Genomic DNA, 20,090 nt, shown 5'->3' with positions numbered 1-20,090 from the left:
TCATCGCCAGGTGCTTCATCAGATTCGAGGTGTTACCTCCTTTGACAGTATCACAGTATCAGCTTAAAGCACTTGTTGCAGGCTGCTGAGTTTGCATCTTTTGCTGTGAATTACAGCCAGACTTTTGATCACTTCGCCTTGGGCATTTTTAATCTGCAGAATGTACGTATCTGGCCCCGCCTACTACGCTTGCAAAGGTAAAATGATTGGCTAGAATCCAAAGTGTATGACATCTCAGGGGAAAAAAGCACCCAAATAAAGCACCGAAACTTGCGCTGCTTTTCAGTCTGGTTACTACCGTTTATGTCAGAGCCGGTGCCATCATGGCCCCAGATACCGGTACCCATCCCTAGAAATAAGTGTTTGTGGTTGGAAGCTATTCTGAGCTCTGCTACACTTTCCTGTCCATTCAACAGAGAACGTTGATGATGGTTGATGGTTGTCTGATATTCTCTGTTGGATCAGCATTATAAAGTAACCTGTGCGCTTGCATATGTGTGGTAACGTCCCTCTGTGGCTATCAGAATATTCTTAATGAAATATTATAATAATGTAATAATGTTTGTTATATGCTTTTACAAGCATATAACAAATGTAGCCTGGTCTCAAATATCTATTTTAGACTCTACAGGTTAAAAGGATATAAATATTGTCATGTAGAGACTTTATTGTAAATATTTCATATGTGTTTAAAAGACAAAAAAAAAGAGTTCAAATGGTTAAAAATGTGTTTAAAATCACAATAAATAGAAGTCAATCATAATTTAAGTGTTCATGGAGTTATAAGTTACAAGAAATCCAAAGGTTGTTATCTAATGTGAAACAAGGAAAACTCTGTATTGCTTCAAGTTGTTTTACAAGTTCATTTTGGGTTGTCAGTCTTGTATTTTCTTTTATCCCATTGGTTGATGTAAACCTATTGTCCAATCAGATGTAGGGGAGGCGGGATCTAAGTGAGGCGGAAGGAAAAAACACTAACTAAGCTAGTGAGAGTCGGCAGCAGCACGTTACTGGAGGAGGTTGTGTATCAGAGCTAATAGTCAAAGGAGAATAGTCAAAACAATAGCCGTGGATGCAGAGTCTACGTTCCTGTTATGGACTGTTTTACCCTGTGATGAGTGAGTACTGAATGTGGAGTTAGCATTGAGCTTAAACGTTATGTATAAGTACTAAAAATGTATGATGCTAATCGCGAGTTAGCATGGTAGCATTTTAGCGCCAGTAATAGCTATGTATGCCGAGTATGTAAGCTACAGATTACTCTATGGAACTAAATAGTAATTTCTAATGCACAGTGGACCGAGAGGAATTCTCTGGACCCTTCTGCTGTGGATAGGATTTCCGTGTGTTTGTCCCAGTGTACTCAGCAGCCCGGGTATACCGCTAGTTCTGACCACGTTGCCGAGTGGAGGCCGCATGGTCAACCGAGCCTGCCCCTCAGCTTGCCCTGCACTTAGGCCAAAGGATTTGTGAGTAGACCTGAGCACGTGCGTTTTGTTTTTGCTTGTTTATCAAGTGAAGCGGCCATTTGTGTGTTTTCTGGTCCAACGAGCCCGAGCAACGATCAGGCCTGCAACGGTTTCAGTGAATGAGCTCACAAAGGTTACAAATTTTGAACTGAACTCAATGGGAATATTTTGGATAAATGTGTTGTTTCTAAAACATTGACTGTGAATTGTGAAGAGAAAAACAAACATTCAATTGAATTGTAAGGAAACACTTAAGAACTTGGAATATTGTATTTTTATTTATTTAAATCATATTTTATTTTGACTAAATCTTACAATTTGAATTTAAAGTTTGTGTGTGTCATAATTATTATTTACAGAGTTTATAAGTGATAAGGGTTACTAAAAAGGTAAAAAAGAGGTTTAACATGTTAGATAAATTCATTATTCTTGGTGAAGATTAAACAGAACTCATTATTTTCACTAAGTGGAGGCACCGCCAACATTAAGATTTCTAAGTACTAAGGTTAAAACTGGTTAGTTATTGTTTCTCCTGTTTACCAGTAAAATTAAGTAATGTACCCAGGGCGCCGCTCATAGTACTAACACCACCTTAACCGAGGGTTAATTCTGAGCTACTTGAGTTGGGTGCTACACATTTGGAGGCACTGCTGGGATTGTTTTGTTGTTTTATGTCAATTTTAAGTTATTACTAAATCTGCTGTAACCTTAAAAGTAACTAAGAGTAACACTGGTCCTAAAAAGTAATTTCAACTAGAAAAATTTGCATTTCCTGCGAAAATGCTGTGTGGATGCCTTAATGCTGAAGCTGTCTGCTGAAAAGCTGAAAAAGATGAAAAGTTGCAAAAAGTTGTACGGTGGTGAAAAAGAAAACGTCACCCTGAGCAGGATTCGAACCTGGCCCTTCTGGTCTCAAGGCAGCCACTCATCTCACTGAGCTAAACTCACTCTGACAAAGAAAAAGTGGAGAGACGGACAATTCTGCTGAAATGAGCAGAAGCTGCGCAGAATTGTGCTGATAAGAGGCGAAAAGGATGAAAATTTTCCAGAAAAGAGGTGAATCAGCAGAATTTCTGCTGAAAAGAGGTAAAGAAGCAGAAAGTTGCGCTGAAAAGACATGAATAAGCAGAATTTTTTGCTCAAAAGTGTTTTTTCTGAAAACAGCTGAGATTTGTGCTAATAAGAGGTGAAAAGGCTGAAAATTTTGCAGAAGAGGTGAATAAGCAGAATTTGGGCTGAAAAGAAGTGAAAATTCTGCTGAAAAGAGTTTAATCAGCAGAATTTCTGCTGAAAAGACTTCTGCAGAACTCTTTTCAGAATTCTGCTGAAAAGAGGTTTTTGCTGAAAACAGCAGAAAAAGCTGGGATTTGTGCTGAAAAGTGGTGAAAAAACTGAAAATTTTGCTGAAAAGGGGTGAAAAAGCTGAAATTGAGTTAAAAAAGTTTAACTGTTAACAAAAAGAAATGTTGCCATAAGCGGGATTTGAACCCCGGCCTCCCAGTCTGAGAACGGATGCTCATCTCACTGAGCTAAAACACAGGTCTTCCCGGCAAAGAAAATCAGTGAGGCCACTGATAATATGGCAGAAATGGGCAAAAAATATTGCAAAAAAAATTCAATATCTCAAAAAGTATAGAAGTTATGAGCACCAAAAGTCATAGCAAACATTAGCAGAAAGAGCAGAATTTTTTAAAGTTTGAACTGAGAAAATCGGCTGAAAACTGAGGGAGTAGTTAAGCGGCAAAAAACGTACGGAAACCCCAAGAATAATAAAGAACTAGAAAGCGAAAATTTCAGAAGAAATTTTATGTGTGCCTATGCCGCTGCTAATCTGTGTAGTTTTCCATTCATACGGCTACAGACAGCAAAACTCAGAAGAGCAGCCATTTTCCACCATGAATTATGGTAAAAACAAACACCGCTCGCGCCTCACAGATGACAGCTTACAGTTTTGGGTAAAGATGAGGTCACTTTGTACAGCCCCGATTTGCAGACGCTGTGCACACAGGTTCATAAGCAGAAGTCCCTCTGTACCACGGCAGACCCCGACAATGTTTGCATGAACACACTTTGAACCAGTACGTTATGGACCACTTTTCACACATGGTTGGTGTACCCTCCCAGCCAGCTGTAGCTTTTCAACTCACAGCCCGACACACACCCAAAAAACAGCCGAGAGAGCACAGACTACGCCCGAGAGGTGTGATTGCAGATGCCCCTCAGGTGGGTCCACCTCCCCTGCAGCGGCACTGCAGACCACGCCCCGCCACACATATCAAACACGTAAAATAAATATTTATGCACTTTTGCATTCACTTTTTGTTTTTTGTTATTTTTACACAGTGTTCTGAATGATGAACAATGGTCTACAGCCAATCTTGTGTATTATTATACAAACTTTGGTTGTAAGATTCAGATAACTATTTAATAAAAGCTAAATATTTTATACAGGGAGTGCAGAATTATTAGGCAAATGAGTATTTTGTCCACATCATCCCCTTCATGCATGTTGTCTTACTCCAAGCTGTATAGGCTCGAAAGCCTACTACCAATTAAGCATATTAGGTGATGTGCATCTCTGTAATGAGAAGGGGTATGGTCTAATGACATCAACACCCTATATCAGGTGTGCATAATTATTAGGCAACTTCCTTTCCTTTGGCAAAATGGGTCAAAAGAAGGACTTGACAGGCTCAGAAAAGTCAAAAATAGTGAGATATCTTGCAGAGGCATGCAGCAGTCTTAAAATTGCAAAGCTTCTGAAGCGTGATCATCGAACAATCAAGCGTTTCATTCAAAATAGTCAACAGGGTCGCAAGAAGCGTGTGGAAAAACCAAGGCGCAAAATAACTGCCCATGAACTGAGAAAAGTCAAGCGTGCAGCTGCCAAGATGCCACTTGCCACCAGTTTGGCCATATTTCAGAGCTGCAACATCACTGGAGTGCCCAAAAGCACAAGGTGTGCAATACTCAGAGACATGGCCAAGGTAAGAAAGGCTGAAAGACGACCACCACTGAACAAGACACACAAGCTGAAACGTCAAGACTGGGCCAAGAAATATCTCAAGACTGATTTTTCTAAGGTTTTATGGACTGATGAAATGAGAGTGAGTCTTGATGGGCCAGATGGATGGGCCCGTGGCTGGATTGGTAAAGGGCAGAGAGCTCCAGTCCCACTCAGACGCCAGCAAGGTGGAGGTGGAGTACTGGTTTGGGCTGGTATCATCAAAGATGAGCTTGTGGGGCCTTTTCGGGTTGAGGATGGAGTCAAGCTCAACTCCCAGTCCTACTGCCAGTTTCTGGAAGACACCTTCTTCAAGCAGTGGTACAGGAAGAAGTCTGCATCCTTCAAGAAAAACATGATTTTCATGCAGGACAATGCTCCATCACACGCGTCCAAGTACTCCACAGCGTGGCTGGCAAGAAAGGGTTTAAAAGAAGAAAAACTAATGACATGGCCTCCTTGTTCACCTGATCTGAACCCCATTGAGAACCTGTGGTCCATCATCAAATGTGAGATTTACAAGGAGGGAAAACAGTACACCTCTCTGAACAGTGTCTGGGAGGCTGTGGTTGCTGCTGCACGCAATGTTGATGGTGAACAGATCAAAACACTGACAGAATCCATGGATGGCAGGCTTTTGAGCGTCCTTGCAAAGAAAGGTGGCTATATTGGTCGCTGATTTGTTTTTGTTTTGTTTTTGAATGTCAGAAATGTATATTTGTGAATGTGGAGATGTTATATTGGTTTCACTGGTAAAAATAAATCATTGAAATGGGTATATATTTTTTTTTTGTTAAGTTGCCTAATAATTATGCACAGTAATAGTCACCTGCACACACAGATATCCCCCTAAAATAGCTAAAACTAAACACAAACTAAAAACTACTTCCGAAAACATTCAGCTTTGATATTAATGTGTTTTTTGGGTTCATTGAGAACATGGTTGTTGTTCAATAATAAAATTATTCCTCAAAAATACAACTTGCCTAATAATTCTGCACTCCCTGTATGAGAGTAAGAAAGAAAAGTATATCTTTGTGTCCACCTTTCTCTGTTAATGCCCTACCTGGCCCCCTGGCAAAAGCTTTGCTAGATCCGCCCCTGCACAGTTACCAGCTGTCAGCTAAATAAAAAAAGGAGCTTGGTGTTTATTTCTCTCAGAAACAGTTCATAACTTCCCTTCAACTCATTCATGTCACCTAAAAAAAAGGTAAACCTGTTTCTCCATCACCAGTTCAGCTCTGATGATTCAGTAAGGTCATCTCCTGGTTTCGACCAGCCGCTTCTACAGCTGTGGCTCCAGCAAACATCAGCTGATACTAGAAATTAAAATCAAATGAATTCTAACAACAGCTGATCAAGCTTAAACGTGCTGCTGTTGTTTAGCGCGATAAACAAACAAGAGAGAAAAGCCGATCATTGATCAGTTTCATGACTGAAGTTTGAACAGGCGAGAGAATGACAGGGGAGGCTGTCATAAAGTTCAACATCAGTAACTTAGCGCGCACACAGCTGTATAGAAACTCCATCGTGCTAGCTACCACGCAGTACGAGTTATTATAACTGATTGTAAAAAGTCAGCACAACGAAAATAAACTACACCTAAACTCGGTTTATATCTGACCCAAATAGAGTGCAGGTCATAACTTCTTACCTGAAATTCAGTTCACCTCACGCTCCGACCGGCAGCCGCCTGCTTCTCCTGCCTTCGGTTTCCCTGATCCACGATCTACCACCGGTCGATCGGCGGTCGCCTCGCCGCCTCGTTCCCCGCATGTTCTTTCTGACACACACCGGTGGATAGCTGCCCTCGGTTGTAGCTCCGCGTCAGCGACTACCAAACAACTCAGTTATTTTTTCCACATCGACCAGCATCTGGACAATCCACCGCCTTTCACTGTTTGTACCGTTACTAAAAAAAACCCTCATCGGCTCATAAAAACGAAAAATAAGTCCAGCTATGACCCTGAGTCAAAAAGACAGCCAGCTCGGGTTAGCTAGCTACCTGTCTAGCTCTTTGCAGGCACCGAAAACATCAGAGCTAATATGGGATGTCTTGGTAACACGAGCAGATATTTGAAGTTTACATCTGGCCAATCCACCACCTTTCACTGTTTATACCGTTACTAAAATGAATAAATAAATAAATCATCGGTCCATATAAACGAAAAATAAGTCCAGCTAAAACACATACTGTCGGCGAGCGACCGGGTGCTGACACGAGTTTCACCCGCCTCAATATAAGCCAAGCCTGGGTGCTTTTTCACGAAGGGTCGCTAGCGGTGCTAGCTAACTATGCTAGCGGCACTAGCTAGCTAGCCGGCTATCAGCAACACATAAGAGAACTGCTGCTAAATAAACTACACCTAAACTCGGTTTATATCTGACCCAAATAGAGTGCAGGTCATAACTTCTTACCTGAAATTCAGTTCACCTCACGCTCCTGCCTTCGCTTTCCCTGATCCACGATTGACCTCCGCGTTAGCAAACACCGGTCGATCGGCGGTCGCGGCATGTCCTTTCTGTCATACACCGGTGGATAGCTGCCCACTGTTGTAGCTCCGCGTTATAGCACCACCAAACAACTCAGTTATTTTTTCCACATCCAGCTGTAACTCCGATTCTGTGCGAGCATTTGCGAGAGACCAGGGAGGTGAAACGACAGAGAGAGTCCCCTCGCTATCCATTTGCAGCCAAGTGCGGCAGCTAGCTAGGTAGCCAGCTAGGTAGCCGGCTAGCTGTCAGGCAGGACCGACGTAGTCAGAGCACTGTCGCTAAATATGGGATGTCTTGATAAAACAAGCAGATATTTGAAGTTTACACACCTACATTCTCGCCTGAAAATATCTTAAAAGTTTATTTTGTGACCTAGAAACACGAATAAAAGACATATAAAACGAAGTGGTGGCCGCCATTGTTCACTCTGTAGAGGCGTGCTATGAATTGTGGGATATGGAGTTTTCAACACAAGGATAAATCTTTTCGGCTGTACTACTCCCGGTATACCACTAGAGAGAGCCAAGACACCACAAATGAAGTCTGTTTATTTGGCGCCAAAAGATGAATTGGCCTAAATTTGTACTAAAATATTAATATTTAAAAAACTATAAAAGTCATAAACACCAAAAGTCACAACATAATAGTCCAGCTCCAGCCGCACAAAATGATCTAACATATGTAATCTTAATGTCAAAACTGTTTGGCAGAGGAGCGCGGGAAAATTTTCACTAAAATATTAATATTTAAAAAACTATAAAATTCATAAACACCAAAAGTCATAGCACACCATTCCAGATCCGGCCGCACAAAATGAGGTAACATATATGAAGCTTGTCTCAAAACTGCGGGGCGTGATACGTGCCGAAATTTAGGCGGAAGATGGAGAATAATAATAATAAGAATAATAAATCCGACGAATAGTAATATGTGTGCCTCTTGGCATAGGCACACATAATAAAGAGAAACAGGAAAACAATAGTGTGGAAGCCCTTTTAGGGCATCCACACAATTAATTTCTTTTCTTCCCCCTACGTAAAGTAACTTGTTAAAACTATGGCCACTGAAAGTAATGTTTCACAACCAAATCTTGCAAATTGGTGCAGAGGTGAAGGGCTTGATCAGGCACATGCCATTTTAGTTATTGGAGTGCCTGAAGAGGAGGAAATATCCACAGTAGAACAATCACTCGAACAAGTAAAAACCTTGGGCAAGGTAAGAGTAAGAGGAAAAATGTTTGATGCCAATAATCAAACCCTGACCATGTTATGTGAATGCCGTGAAGAAGTCGATCCTACCAAAGTTCCGCCAGAGGTGATCTCCTTTAAAGAAGGAAGTAAATGGAAAATAGTTGTTGCAGAACAAGAAACAAACTCCGATGTATTCACCGAGAAGTTGGACAGATTTCTACGTGATGAAGGCAAAACATTGGAGGATGTTAAAAGACTATGTGATCCTAGCACCTCGTGGAACGGCAACCCTGAGTCAATCATTCGGGCGGTAGGTGATGTTTTGCAGTCCAAGCCAAATGAAAGCAATTTATACCGGCGTTTTAGAATCTTCTCTGGAGTCCACCCTACTCCACCTGGTGAAGACAATTTGGACAGCTGGTTAGAACAAGTAAAGTTCATGACTGATGAGTATGAGTGCTCAGATAAGGAGAAACGCAGAAGGATTATTGAGAGTCTCAAAGGGCCAGCGTTGGAGATCATTCAAGCAGTACGCATGTCTAATCCTATGGCAAACCATATGGACTACATACAGGCATTGGAAAGTACCTTTGGAACCTCAGAATCCGGAGAGGAATTGTATCTCACATTCAGAGCTATGCATCAAAGACAAGGTGAGTGCTTGTCTAACTTCTTACTGAGACTGGAAAGATCACTGAACAAGGTAGTGCAGAAAGGAGGCCTACAAGTGGATGAAGTCAACAAAGCAAGGCTAGAGCAACTCATTAAAGGTGCCACTGAGTCAGACTTCATGCTGCTTCAGCTAGGTCTAAGAGATAAGCGAAGTGATCCTCCAACATTTTTAAGCCTACTGAAAGAAATTCGAGAAGAAGAGGAGCGTGAAGCTGCAAGACAAAAACTCAAAAAACCAGCACAGAGACAGCATGTGCATGCAGTGCAAGTAACAAGTGAAACAGACTCCAAAGACTGTCAGCAACATGATTTTCAGTCCGAAATTCAAGAGCTAAAAGAAAAGCTGAAAGAGCTCAACAAGCAGTCTCATTCTACAGAGTCAAGTCACAAAAAGACGTCCAGAGAAAAGAAAAAAGAGAAAACAGACACAAGCAACGAAGTGCAACAGTTAAGAAAAGAAGTCAAAGAGCTGAAAACACAGTTAAGTGTAATGTCAGTAAAGCCACAACATTATGCAAAAGAGAGAGGCCACTATTCTAAGTTCAAAGCAGACTTCAGTCCAAAATCATCTACCTTTAAGCCAAAGAGTAGTAAAGAATCAGATAATTTCTGCTACAGATGTGGAGAAAATGGCCATTTTGCAAACAAATGTACAGCTCCGGAAAATGCTCAAAAGGTGATCAAAAAGCTTATTCATCAAGTGCATGGAAGCCCACATGGGCAAAGTACAGACGCTCAAGATCAGTGTGTTGCTCGAGTTAATACTACCAATGTTCCAACTCAAAGTGTCAACATACCGGAAGGTCTTATTGGTCCATCATCCATAGCTCCTATTAAGGTCAATAACATCTCATGCCATGGTCTTATGGATTCAGGGTCAACAGTGACCATTATCTTTGAGGATTGGTATAGAGCCAACATACCAACAGTCCCTATACAGCCCATTTCCAATCTAGCCATCTGGGGCCTATCTGCTGAGTCCTATCCCTACCATGGGTATGTAGTAGTAGAGATAGAGTTCCCTGAGGATGTAGCAGGTGTCAAGGGTCCTCTTAACGTCCTCGCTCTCGTCTGTCCTGAGCCCCCACAAGGTCATGAAACCCCTGTAGTGGTTGGTACCAACGCTTTTCTGTTCAGCCGCCTATTTCAGCTGTGCAGAGATAGCGGTAGTGAGAACAAAGTCAGCTCCATGAGGATACAGGCAGTTTATGATAAGATCCAAACTCAGTCCTTAACGTCCCATGCAGCTGACGATCCTATAGGGCAAGTGAAATGGCAAGGTCCAGGGCCACTTACCATTGCTCCCGGAAAAAAATGTTATGCCACGTGTAAAGTAGAGCAGAAAAGAACTAAACCCCAAGATGTTGTTTTGGTTGAAGCACCTGCCATGCCCCAACTCCCATCCGGCGTGTTGGTCCAGCCAGGTGTTCTCCGTGAAAGTGACATGGATGAGAACAGTTTCATCGTCCTATTACAGAATGAGTCAGAGAAACCTACCTCTATTCAAGTCGGCACAGTTATTGCCGAGATGCATGCAGTGGACGTAGTCACCGACCCTAAAGTGTTAGAACCTGAAGCTAGTACCGTAGCTCCCGGACTCTTTGATTTTGGTGACTCTCCTGCTCCGACAGAGTGGAAGAAAAGACTACAGCAAAAGCTAGCTCAGAGACGTAATGTGTTCTCTCTAGATGAATGGGATGTTGGATTAGCTAAAGACGTAGAACATAACATCCGCCTTAGCAACTCTACCCCCTTCAGAGAGCGTTCACGTCGTTTAGCTCCGGCTGATATTGATGATGTACGACAACACCTACAGCAGTTGTTAGCTGCAGGCATTATCAAAGAGTCTCGAAGCCCATTCGCATCACCTATTGTTGTAGTGCGAAAAAAGAATGGCTCCATCAGAATCTGCATCGACTACAGAACTTTGAACAGTCGTACGATCCCCGACCAGTATACCATCCCTCGTATTGATGATGCCTTAGATTGTCTTACAGGCAGCAAATGGTTCTCCGTCCTCAATCTTAGGAGTGGGTACTACCAAATTGCCATGTCCGAGCAAGATAAGGAAAAGACTGCATTTATCTGCCCCCTGGGGTTCTACCAATTTGAACGAATGCCACAAGGCATCACAGGAGCCCCAGCCACTTTTCAGCGGCTCATGGAGAAGGCAGTGGGTGATATGCACCTTCTCCAAGTCCTAGTGTACCTCGATGACATAATCGTCTTTGGTAGAACACTCGAAGAGCATGAGCAACGTCTCCTTAAAGTCTTAGATCGCCTTGAGGAGTTTGGTCTGAAAGTGTCACTTGACAAATGTCAGTTCTGTCAGTCCCAAGTGAAATATGTTGGTCATATTGTCTCAAAGGATGGTATAGCCACCGATCCCGAAAAAGTAGAGGTTGTCAGGAACTGGCCTGAGCCAACAGATCTGAAATCCCGTCGCTCATTCCTTGGTTTCTGTGGGTATTATCGCAGATTTATTGCAAATTATTCAAGCATTGTCCGCCCATTAACTGAGCTTACCAAAGGTTATCCACCTACTCAGAAAAACAAGCGAGCTCAAACAAGAGACCCAACCAAAACCTACCTCAAACCTTCTGAGCCGTTCAAAGAGCGATGAGACCACTCCTGTCAAGACGCATTCAGAAAAATCATTGAATGTCTGACCAATGCCCCTGTTTTGGCATTTGCAGACTCCACCAAACCTTATGTCCTACATGTGGACGCTAGCCTGAACGGTTTAGGTGCCGTGCTCAATCAAGAGTATCCTGAGGGCCTTAAGCCTGTTGCTTTTGCTAGCCGAAAGATCAGTGACTCAGAACGAAACTATCCGGTCCATCAACTTGAGTTCTTAGCACTAAAGTGGGCAGTCGTGGATAAATTTCATGACTATCTTTATGGAGCTAAGTTCACGGTTAGAACAGACAACAATCCTCTAACCTACGTGTTGACAACTGCAAAGCTAAATGCTGTTGGACATCGTTGGCTTGCAGCTTTAGCCACGTACGATTTCAACATCCAATATCGTCCTGGTCGTCACAACATAGACGCAGATCTATTGTCCCGACAACACACCAATGACACTGAATGGACAGATGTTCCACAGTCTGCCATAAAAGCCATCTGTAAAAAGGAATCTATCTATGAAGCTACTAAGTCCCCTGTCAGGCTAGTAGACCAACTGGGAGTTCCTACATCCGTGATTCCAGAAGCTTATGTCCTTCCAGTAAGCCTAAAAGCAACTTTGGAAGATCAGTTGACTCTTACAGACTTACAAGTTGCTCAAGATCTTGACCCAGTCATTGGACCAGTCAAACAAGCCATCCAAACTGGAAAGCAACTTATCACATCCAAAAATTCACCACCTGACATGTCTTTGTTAAGTCGTGAGAGCAGGAAACTTGAACTGAGAGACAAAATACTATATCGACAGAGAAAACTGGCTAATGGCACAGTTCACAAACAACTGGTTTTACCAGACCGATACAGAACAAGTGTAATGAGATCACTACATGATGACTGTGGACATCTAGGAGTCGAGAAGACAACAGAACTCCTCAAAGACCGTTTCTATTGGCCACGCATGAATGCTGATGTGGACCAGTATATCAAAACGTGTGGACGTTGTGTCTCTCGCAAAACTCTCCCACAATGGTCGTCTCCACTCAGTCAAATCACTAGCAAAGGTCCTTTAGATCTAGTCTGTATTGACTTTCTTCAGATTGAACCAGATAACAAAGGAGTTGCTAATGTATTAGTAGTGACCGATCATTACACAAGGTACGCCCAAGCATTCCCTACAAAAGACCAAAAGTCAGTCACAGTTGCAAAAGTATTATGGGAAAAATACTTTGTGCATTACGGATTACCTGCCCGGATACACTCAGATCAAGGTCGAGACTTTGAAAGCCGCCTTATCAAAGAGCTCTTGTCTATGCTAGGTATTCGAAAATCACGTACTTCACCCTATCATCCGCAAGGAGATGCTCAGCCAGAACGTTTCAACAGAACCTTGCTATCAATGCTTGGAACTCTTGAAAATGTACAGAAACAAAACTGGAGTCAGCACATCAGCCAGTTAGTACATGCCTATAACTGCTCAAAAAATGAGTCTACTGGATATTCGCCATACTATTTAATGTTTGGACGTAATGCCAGATTACCCATTGACATTTGTTTTGGTGCTGTTTTTGAAGATGATGCGGAGATGACTCACCTGCAGTACGTCGACAAAATGAGAAAAGAACTCAAACAAGCATACCATCTAGCTACCGAGAATGCAACAAAGAACCATTTGAGGAACAAGTCACGTTATGACCAAAGAGTAAGAGACCAGCCGTTACAAGAAGGAGACAGAGTCCTGATAAGAAATGTTGGCCTTACCGATAAACACAAACTGCAAGACCGATGGAAGTCAATACCTTACATTGTCATCGCACAACTGCCAAACCTACCTGTGTACAAGGTAAAACCGGAGCAAGGATCTGGAGGTGTCAAAACTCTACACAGAGACCATCTGCTACCAATCGGTTATCTTGTCAGAATCGCAGATAACTCAGTTTCACCTGAAAGAGTAAGAACACCAGTTACCAGACGACGTCATGCCAGCAGACGTCAGATACGGGACCAAGAAGCTCGATTATCTGATGTCTTGCCAGACTCCGAATCTGAGAACGAATATGTCTACAAGTACCCCACCATTACCAGTGACCATATTCAGAGACATGAAGTCAGACCCGACAGACCTAACACAGAACCTCTTCTATCTGATAATTCCCCCTCATCTGAAAGTGAACCGGAATTGGAGGAAGGACCTTCTGAAAGTTCCCATGAAGAGGAATGCCAGCCATCAAATGTGGAAGGAGATACCAGTGATACGGCTGCAGACACCGAGATGGAGTTGAGGACTCCCACAAGACCTAAAACTCGAAAGTCAAAGCGAGAGGTGAAACCAGTAATCCGTTTGACCTATGACAAACCTGGAACGCAGTCTGAGGAACCTGTGACTATTGTACACCAAGGCATGGTTATACAGTTGAACCTCAGTAGCACCAGAGATAAAAACCATCATGTAAAACACTCTAAACACCCAAGGCACTACTCTGAGCCTAAGTCTAAAATCCTGCGTTAGATGAGGACATCTAAATGTTTTAGACGGGGAGGGTGTAGCCTGGTCTCAAATATCTATTTTAGACTCTACAGGTTAAAAGGATATAAATATTGTCATGTAGAGACTTTATTGTAAATATTTCATATGTGTTTAAAAGACAAAAAAAAGAGTTCAAATGGTTAAAAATGTGTTTAAAATCACAATAAATAGAAGTCAATCATAATTTAAGTGTTCATGGAGTTATAAGTTACAAGAAATCCAAAGGTTGTTATCTAATGTGAAACAAGGAAAACTCTGTATTGCTTCAAGTTGTTTTACAAGTTCATTTTGGGTTGTCAATCTTGTATTTTCTTTTATCCCATTGGTTGATGTAAACCTATTGTCCAATCAGATGTAGGGGAGGCAGGATCTAAGTGAGGCGGAAGGAAAAAACACTAACTAAGCTAGTGAGAGTCGGCAGCAGCACGTTACTGGAGGAGGTTGTGTATCAGAGCTAATAGTCAAAGGAGAATAGTCAAAACAATAGCCGTGGATGCAGAGTCTACGTTCCTGTTATGGACTGTTTTACCCTGTGATGAGTGAGTACTGAATGTGGAGTTAGCATTGAGCTTAAACGGAATGTATAAGTACTAAAAATGTATGATGCTAATCTCGAGTTAGCATGGTAGCATTTTAGCGCCAGTAATAGCTATGTATGCCGAGTATGTAAGCTACAGATTACTCTATGGAACTAAATAGTAATTTCTAATGCACAGTGGACCGAGAGGAATTCTCTGGACCCTTCTGCTGTGGATAGGATTTCCGTGTGTTTGTCCCAGTGTACTCAGCAGCCCGGGTATACCGCTAGTTCTGACCACGTTGCCGAGTGGAGGCCGCATGGTCAACCGAGCCTGCCCCTCAGCTTGCCCTGCACTTAGGCCAAAGGATTTGTGAGTAGACCTGAGCACGTGCGTTTTGTTTTTGCTTGTTTATCAAGTGAAGCGGCCATTTGTGTGTTTTCTGGTCCAACGAGCCCGAGCAACGATCAGGCCTGCAACGGTTTCAGTGAATGAGCTCACAAAGGTTACAAATTTTGAACTGAACTCAATGGGAATATTTTGGATAAATGTGTTGTTTCTAAAACATTGACTGTGAATTGTGAAGAGAAAAACAAACATTCAATTGAATTGTAAGGAAAGACTTAAGAACTTGGAATATTGTATTTTTATTTATTTAAATCATATTTTATTTTGACTAAATCTTACAATTTGAATTTAAAGTTTGTGTGTGTCATAATTATTATTTACAGAGTTTATAAGTGATAAGGGTTACTAAAAAGGTAAAAAAGAGGTTTAACATGTTAGATAAATTCATTATTCTTGGTGAAGATTAAACAGAACTCATTATTTTCACTAAGTGGAGGCACCGCCAACATTAAGATTTCTAAGTACTAAGGTTAAAACTGGTTAGTTATTGTTTCTCCTGTTTACCAGTAAAATTAAGTAATGTACCCAGGGCCCCGCTCATAGTACTAACACCACCTTAACCGAGGGTTAATTCTGAGCTACTTGAGTTGGGTGCTACACAAACATTACAGACACGTTAAAAACACAGAAAATATAATCAAACAACATTTCTGTGAACCTGAAAACTAATCTGAGAATTTATGTTACTCTACATATAAAAGTAATAAATCCATTTGATCCGCTTACTCAAGTTTGAACCATGTTAGCTTCATTTTTTTTCAGAAATGTTTTTCTTTGTAATGATTTTAATTAGGTCAGGGCAACAATATTTATCACAATATATATGACAATATAATTTATGCGAGACAAAATACTTTACTTCACGACTCCACGACTTTACTAGTGCAACAAATAACAACACTTAAACAAGCAGCAGTTCTTTATGTGCATTAAAGCTATATATAAATTTAAAACTGCAAATTCCTGGCTGACAGTTTAACCAAAAGGCATTTCCAGTGGAACTGGGCAGACATGTCCTGAGTGTAACCATGTATAATATCCACAGAACTTAAAAAGAGGTTATATTCACATGATACGGTGACATTGTGTTAAAGCACAGTATGTATTACTACACGAGGCTCCTGCCGTAATGCTACAACAATCCATCAAGCAGTGTGGCTTTATAGCTTACCAAAGTCATACTAAAACATTTTTTGAAGGATTTTTGAGCACCGTGTACCACATAAAATCAGTCCGAGGTCAGTGAGCACAACCAGAATTCATACATAAGGCACACCAGATTATAAGGGGCACTGTCGATTTTTCAGAAAATCAAAGGATTTTAAGAGTGCCTTATTTTCCGAAAACACGGTAATAATGGTAACAAAAGCCTGCTTGCATGTTATGCTTTGTTGGGTATCTGACGGACAAAAGCCAAACTATTTCCACATCACTGAAATTGCAGCATGTTTACAGACCAATTCTGGTTCATCTGTTTCATTCAATGATCCGCTTTCGCCCTTCTCTTTCTCCGTTCCTGCTATGCTTTTTCCGCCATGTGCGTATGAAAACAAAGGCACTGCGCATGCGTGTTTTACCCATATTCTGTCATGATATTTCATTTTCTTATCATTGCCTAACATTACGCCGGTATTACCATGAACGGAATGATATGGCCCAGCACTAGTCTGAATTAGTCTTCAGCATAAGTGTGACTTTAATTTAATGGAATTCACTAAACACCATTTTTAAACTCAGTTTTTTCGGGTGCTGGTGACAGAGCTCCACCCAGCACCACACATGCCTGAAACATCTAATAAAAGTGGCCCTGATGTGTGTAATGCTTCGTTGTTTATAATTTAATACCTAACAGAAAGGTATGAATAAAAGGCTCCATTTGTTAGACTTGTGCAGACCTTGAAGCACATGGATCAAGTCCACATTCAGCGGGCTGAAGTATGATGTAACAGGAGTGCATTGATCATGATTAATCAGAGGATGATCAATGCAGGTCCAGGCGCAGCTCGCACAGAGCAGACAGGTACTCTTCATTGTCCTTGTCACAGTTCAGACCTTTCTCATAAAACTCAGCAGCTTCCTTCCTGTTGCCCTCAGCTCTGGCCACCTGACCCAGCAGAGCGAGAGCCTCGCCATCACCTGGATTCCTTGACAGACGTTTCTCAGCGATCTTCTTGAGTTTCTGCAGGAAAGATGGAGGAACAAAGAAAGATGAATTTCTGTGGATTTAAAGTAACCGACTTTCATTTTCAGAGACTTTCTCAGACCAGGACTTAAAAAATATTTAATGTACAGCAGCTCCCAGCCTTAAACCACAGAACAGGACTGATTCATGCTGGTTGGCAAGTATGAGAAAGGACAGCTGTGGGAACGATCCAGACTACACTCCCTCAGTACTGTGTTGAGATGTTGTGTGGAAACAGTGTACACTGAGTGTGCTTTATCAGATCAGAGCCAGGGTCTATATGAAGGTCATGGAGAGCCAGTCCCTGTTCAGCAGGTGGGGGTTTCTGCTGAAGTACTCAAAATACGCGCAAATAGCCGGACCTTGTTTGTGTTAGTGAATTTTGGCCCTACACACAGATAAAGGAGTAATCCTTTTATGGACAAACCAAAGATCACATACAAAGTTTTCTGCAAAGGAAGGAGTCTAAAATCATCGTCCACCACCTGGACTGCTGAAAGCTTCCACCTGACAGATTAGCCTCCCTCTGATTTCATGTTCTGCTAATGAAAATGGTCCAGAGGTGCAGCAGACAGGAGACTTGGGGCGTTTCTCAATATGCGTACTTGTGCGTACTTGCGTTCTCGTGTACTCGTGATACGTCATCAGTCGGAGACCAAGTACTGTTCCAATTCGAAGTATGCATCAAGCCGAGAACGCGAAAAAGTCCCGGATGTGTTCTCGCTCCGCCCATTTTATCGAGCATGCATCGGTGTGGACTTGGTACAGCTAAATATCCCAGAATGCATTTCGTCCAAAACTCAACAGCGGACTCCCGGCACATCGTTTTCAACCCCCCCCCCCCGCTCGCGGTCTTCTCACTACTCAGGTTAAAGAAACCCCAGCAGCTGTTTATAGTATTGAGCGGGTACGTACTCACCGAGAACGCGAGTACGTACTCGCGTACTTGAGAATTGAGAAACGGCCTTGGTCTCAGCACATTTTGACATAAGCCACTGATTAGACTTTAATCACATAACCTTTAGCGCTCACCTTAGCACAGACTTTCTTCTCATATTTCTTCAGTGGTATCAGGAGACCCTGCAGACAGGACACAAGAGGAGGCAGATTAATAACACAGATATAACTGATTGGTCATTAATAACATTCAAGTGTGAGGGTGTATGTTCTGATTGTTTACTGCCATGTGGCCCTCTGGATTTGGGCTCATTTAGCCTGAATTCTTATTGTACAGCAGGGGTGTCAAACTTTAATCGTAGCCCACTTTAATCGTAAGTGCTCCAGATCAGTGAAACATATTTAACTGTTTTCCTACATGATGAAAGAAAGGGACCTGTGACAAAGAGGCAAATCTGTAATAGGAGATTTCATTGTTTATTACCCAATTGCTTTGTGTGAATGGCCATAAGGGAGGTTTTTATCAGTACTAAAAACTGTAACACTGAAAACACAGTTAAAAGTCCAGAATTTCTGCTTGTGCTTGTTTGTGGTGATCAGCAGATCAAACAAGTTAAGAATTATAAATGGCGTCAAGCACACATTCAGGCCTGTGAGACTCATTTAGGCAACATCCACACTAGCCCGGATAGATTTGAAAATGGTGTTTTCTTCTGAAAACGCTCTGCGTCCACACTATCGTTTTCAGTCATTTTCACAGATTGGGTGTCCACAATGAAATGGCCAAAAACACTTATGTTCCTGTACTGTACATGCGTGAAGCGCAAGACGATTCGACCTGCCTCATTTCTGTCTGCTGTTTATTTACATTCCAGCTCTTTGAAACATCGTGCAAAATGTTGAGGCAAAGCACAAAGTCTTTTAAATGGACTAACAATGAGGTGGAGTTGTTGCTGCGAGTAACACAAAAGCACAAAGTTGCAAAAGCGAGTGAGAATTAAAGAATTTGAAGAAAAGCTATCAGGAAAAAAGAAAAAAAAGCTTACAGTGAAGATGGAAGGCCAAAACAGGGAGAAAAAGATGCGTTTTTAAAAGAAAACGTATTAGTGTGGACATGGCCTTAGACACTCAGACACTGAGTTGTGGTCCGTGCCTTAAACATGAGATTTAAGGCATGGATTCTTTTCCATGCCTGGCAGCTCCACCTCCATCATCCATTGTCCAGTGCTTCCATTAAGACGAGCTACTGCAGGGACTTACTTGTTTTTACTCATTTAGTAAAATGATATGTGACTTATGTGGATTTCGGATGTCGATTTTTTTCAACTTAGTGCATACATCTACTGCCTTTTAGCAAAAAGACAGCAGTTTTCTCCAGATCTCTTTTGATACAACTTTCTTGGAAAGGACACCAAAGATTCCCAAGACAGCCAAGGATTATAATCTTTCCAGAGTGTGCTGGAAAAATGAGGACATTCTCGTGTAACGCATGCTTCAAACACCTAAGAGACATCCAGGTGAAAGAGCAGCGGCTCTACTCTGAGCTCCTCATGAATGATAAAACTCCTCACCCCATCTCTAAGGCTAAGCCCTGGACACCCTTCAGAGGAGGGTCGTTCCTGCAGCTAGGATCGTTTATCTCTTTCAGTCGCTGCCTACAACTTGTGGCCATAGGTGAAAGTGGACTGATCAGTAAATAAACAGAGTCAACTTCAAATTCAGCTCTCTTTACGACAGCAAACCAGTACAGCTGCTGTGTTCACTGCTTTATTCTGAGACATGTTTTGCCCTTCAGGGCTCTGTGCTGGTCACGTGACAGAGTTTTGAGGTCCTGTGATTCACGTTCCAATGAATACTAGTTTCAGTCGTATTTCAATCGATTGCTTTGCACCTCTTAACCAACCTTGGTGTAGTGAACGATGGCTTGAGCTTCATTTCTTTTGTGATGGTAATGAAAGTCACCATAGCGCTGATGGATAGCTTGAGAAAGGCTTTCATCATATTCTGGTAACTTCAACAAGCACTGCTGGAAAATCTCCTCTGCCCTGAGAAACAAAGAGATTATCATGATGATGACAAACATGCGCCGAGCAAAAAAACAG

The 20,090-nt window shown here is 42.0% G+C and overlaps 2 protein-coding genes across 4 annotated transcripts in view; one reads left to right on the top strand and one right to left on the bottom strand.

Moving 5' to 3' along the window:
* Positions 1-666: 666 nt before the first annotated feature.
* Positions 667-15,136, top strand: LOC112846297 (uncharacterized). 2 transcript variants are annotated; one of them, XM_025905750.1, is made up of 3 exons: positions 667-1,118; positions 1,296-2,222; positions 7,982-15,136. In XM_025905750.1, the coding sequence occupies exon 3, from the start codon at positions 8,026-8,028 to the stop codon at positions 11,452-11,454; it is 3,429 nt and encodes a 1,142-aa protein (XP_025761535.1). In that variant the 5' UTR covers positions 667-1,118; positions 1,296-2,222; positions 7,982-8,025; the 3' UTR covers positions 11,455-15,136. The 2 variants fall into 2 exon arrangements, 1 of the variants encoding a protein (XP_025761535.1); XR_003219200.1 differs by lacking the exons at positions 667-1,118; positions 1,296-2,222 and having other exon boundaries at positions 7,940-14,522; positions 14,700-15,135.
* A 1,373-nt stretch (positions 15,137-16,509) lies between these two features.
* Positions 16,510-20,090, bottom strand: part of LOC102081915 (interferon-induced protein with tetratricopeptide repeats 5-like) — a 52,348-nt gene continuing 48,767 nt past the window's right edge. For both annotated transcript variants that reach the window (XM_019356978.2, XM_019356979.2), the window contains 3 exons: positions 19,892-20,033; positions 18,124-18,171; positions 16,510-17,088 (listed from right to left, as the gene is read on the bottom strand). In XM_019356978.2, coding sequence (XP_019212523.1) covers positions 16,891-17,088; positions 18,124-18,171; positions 19,892-20,033 — 388 coding nt within the window. In that variant the 3' untranslated portion in view covers positions 16,510-16,890. The remainder of the gene's footprint in view (positions 17,089-18,123; positions 18,172-19,891; positions 20,034-20,090) is intronic.

This window comes from Oreochromis niloticus, linkage group LG3, assembly GCF_001858045.2.
Source record: "Oreochromis niloticus isolate F11D_XX linkage group LG3, O_niloticus_UMD_NMBU, whole genome shotgun sequence".
In the NCBI taxonomy this organism is placed as follows: domain Eukaryota; kingdom Metazoa; phylum Chordata; class Actinopteri; order Cichliformes; family Cichlidae; genus Oreochromis; species Oreochromis niloticus.
This window is presented reverse-complemented; position numbering and strand designations above follow the sequence as displayed.

Bases quoted from the DNA above. Each gene is read 5' to 3' on its own strand.
- LOC112846297 (XM_025905750.1), top strand. From the start codon at position 8,026: ATGGCCACTGAAAGTAATGTTTCACAACCAAATCTTGCAAATTGGTGC.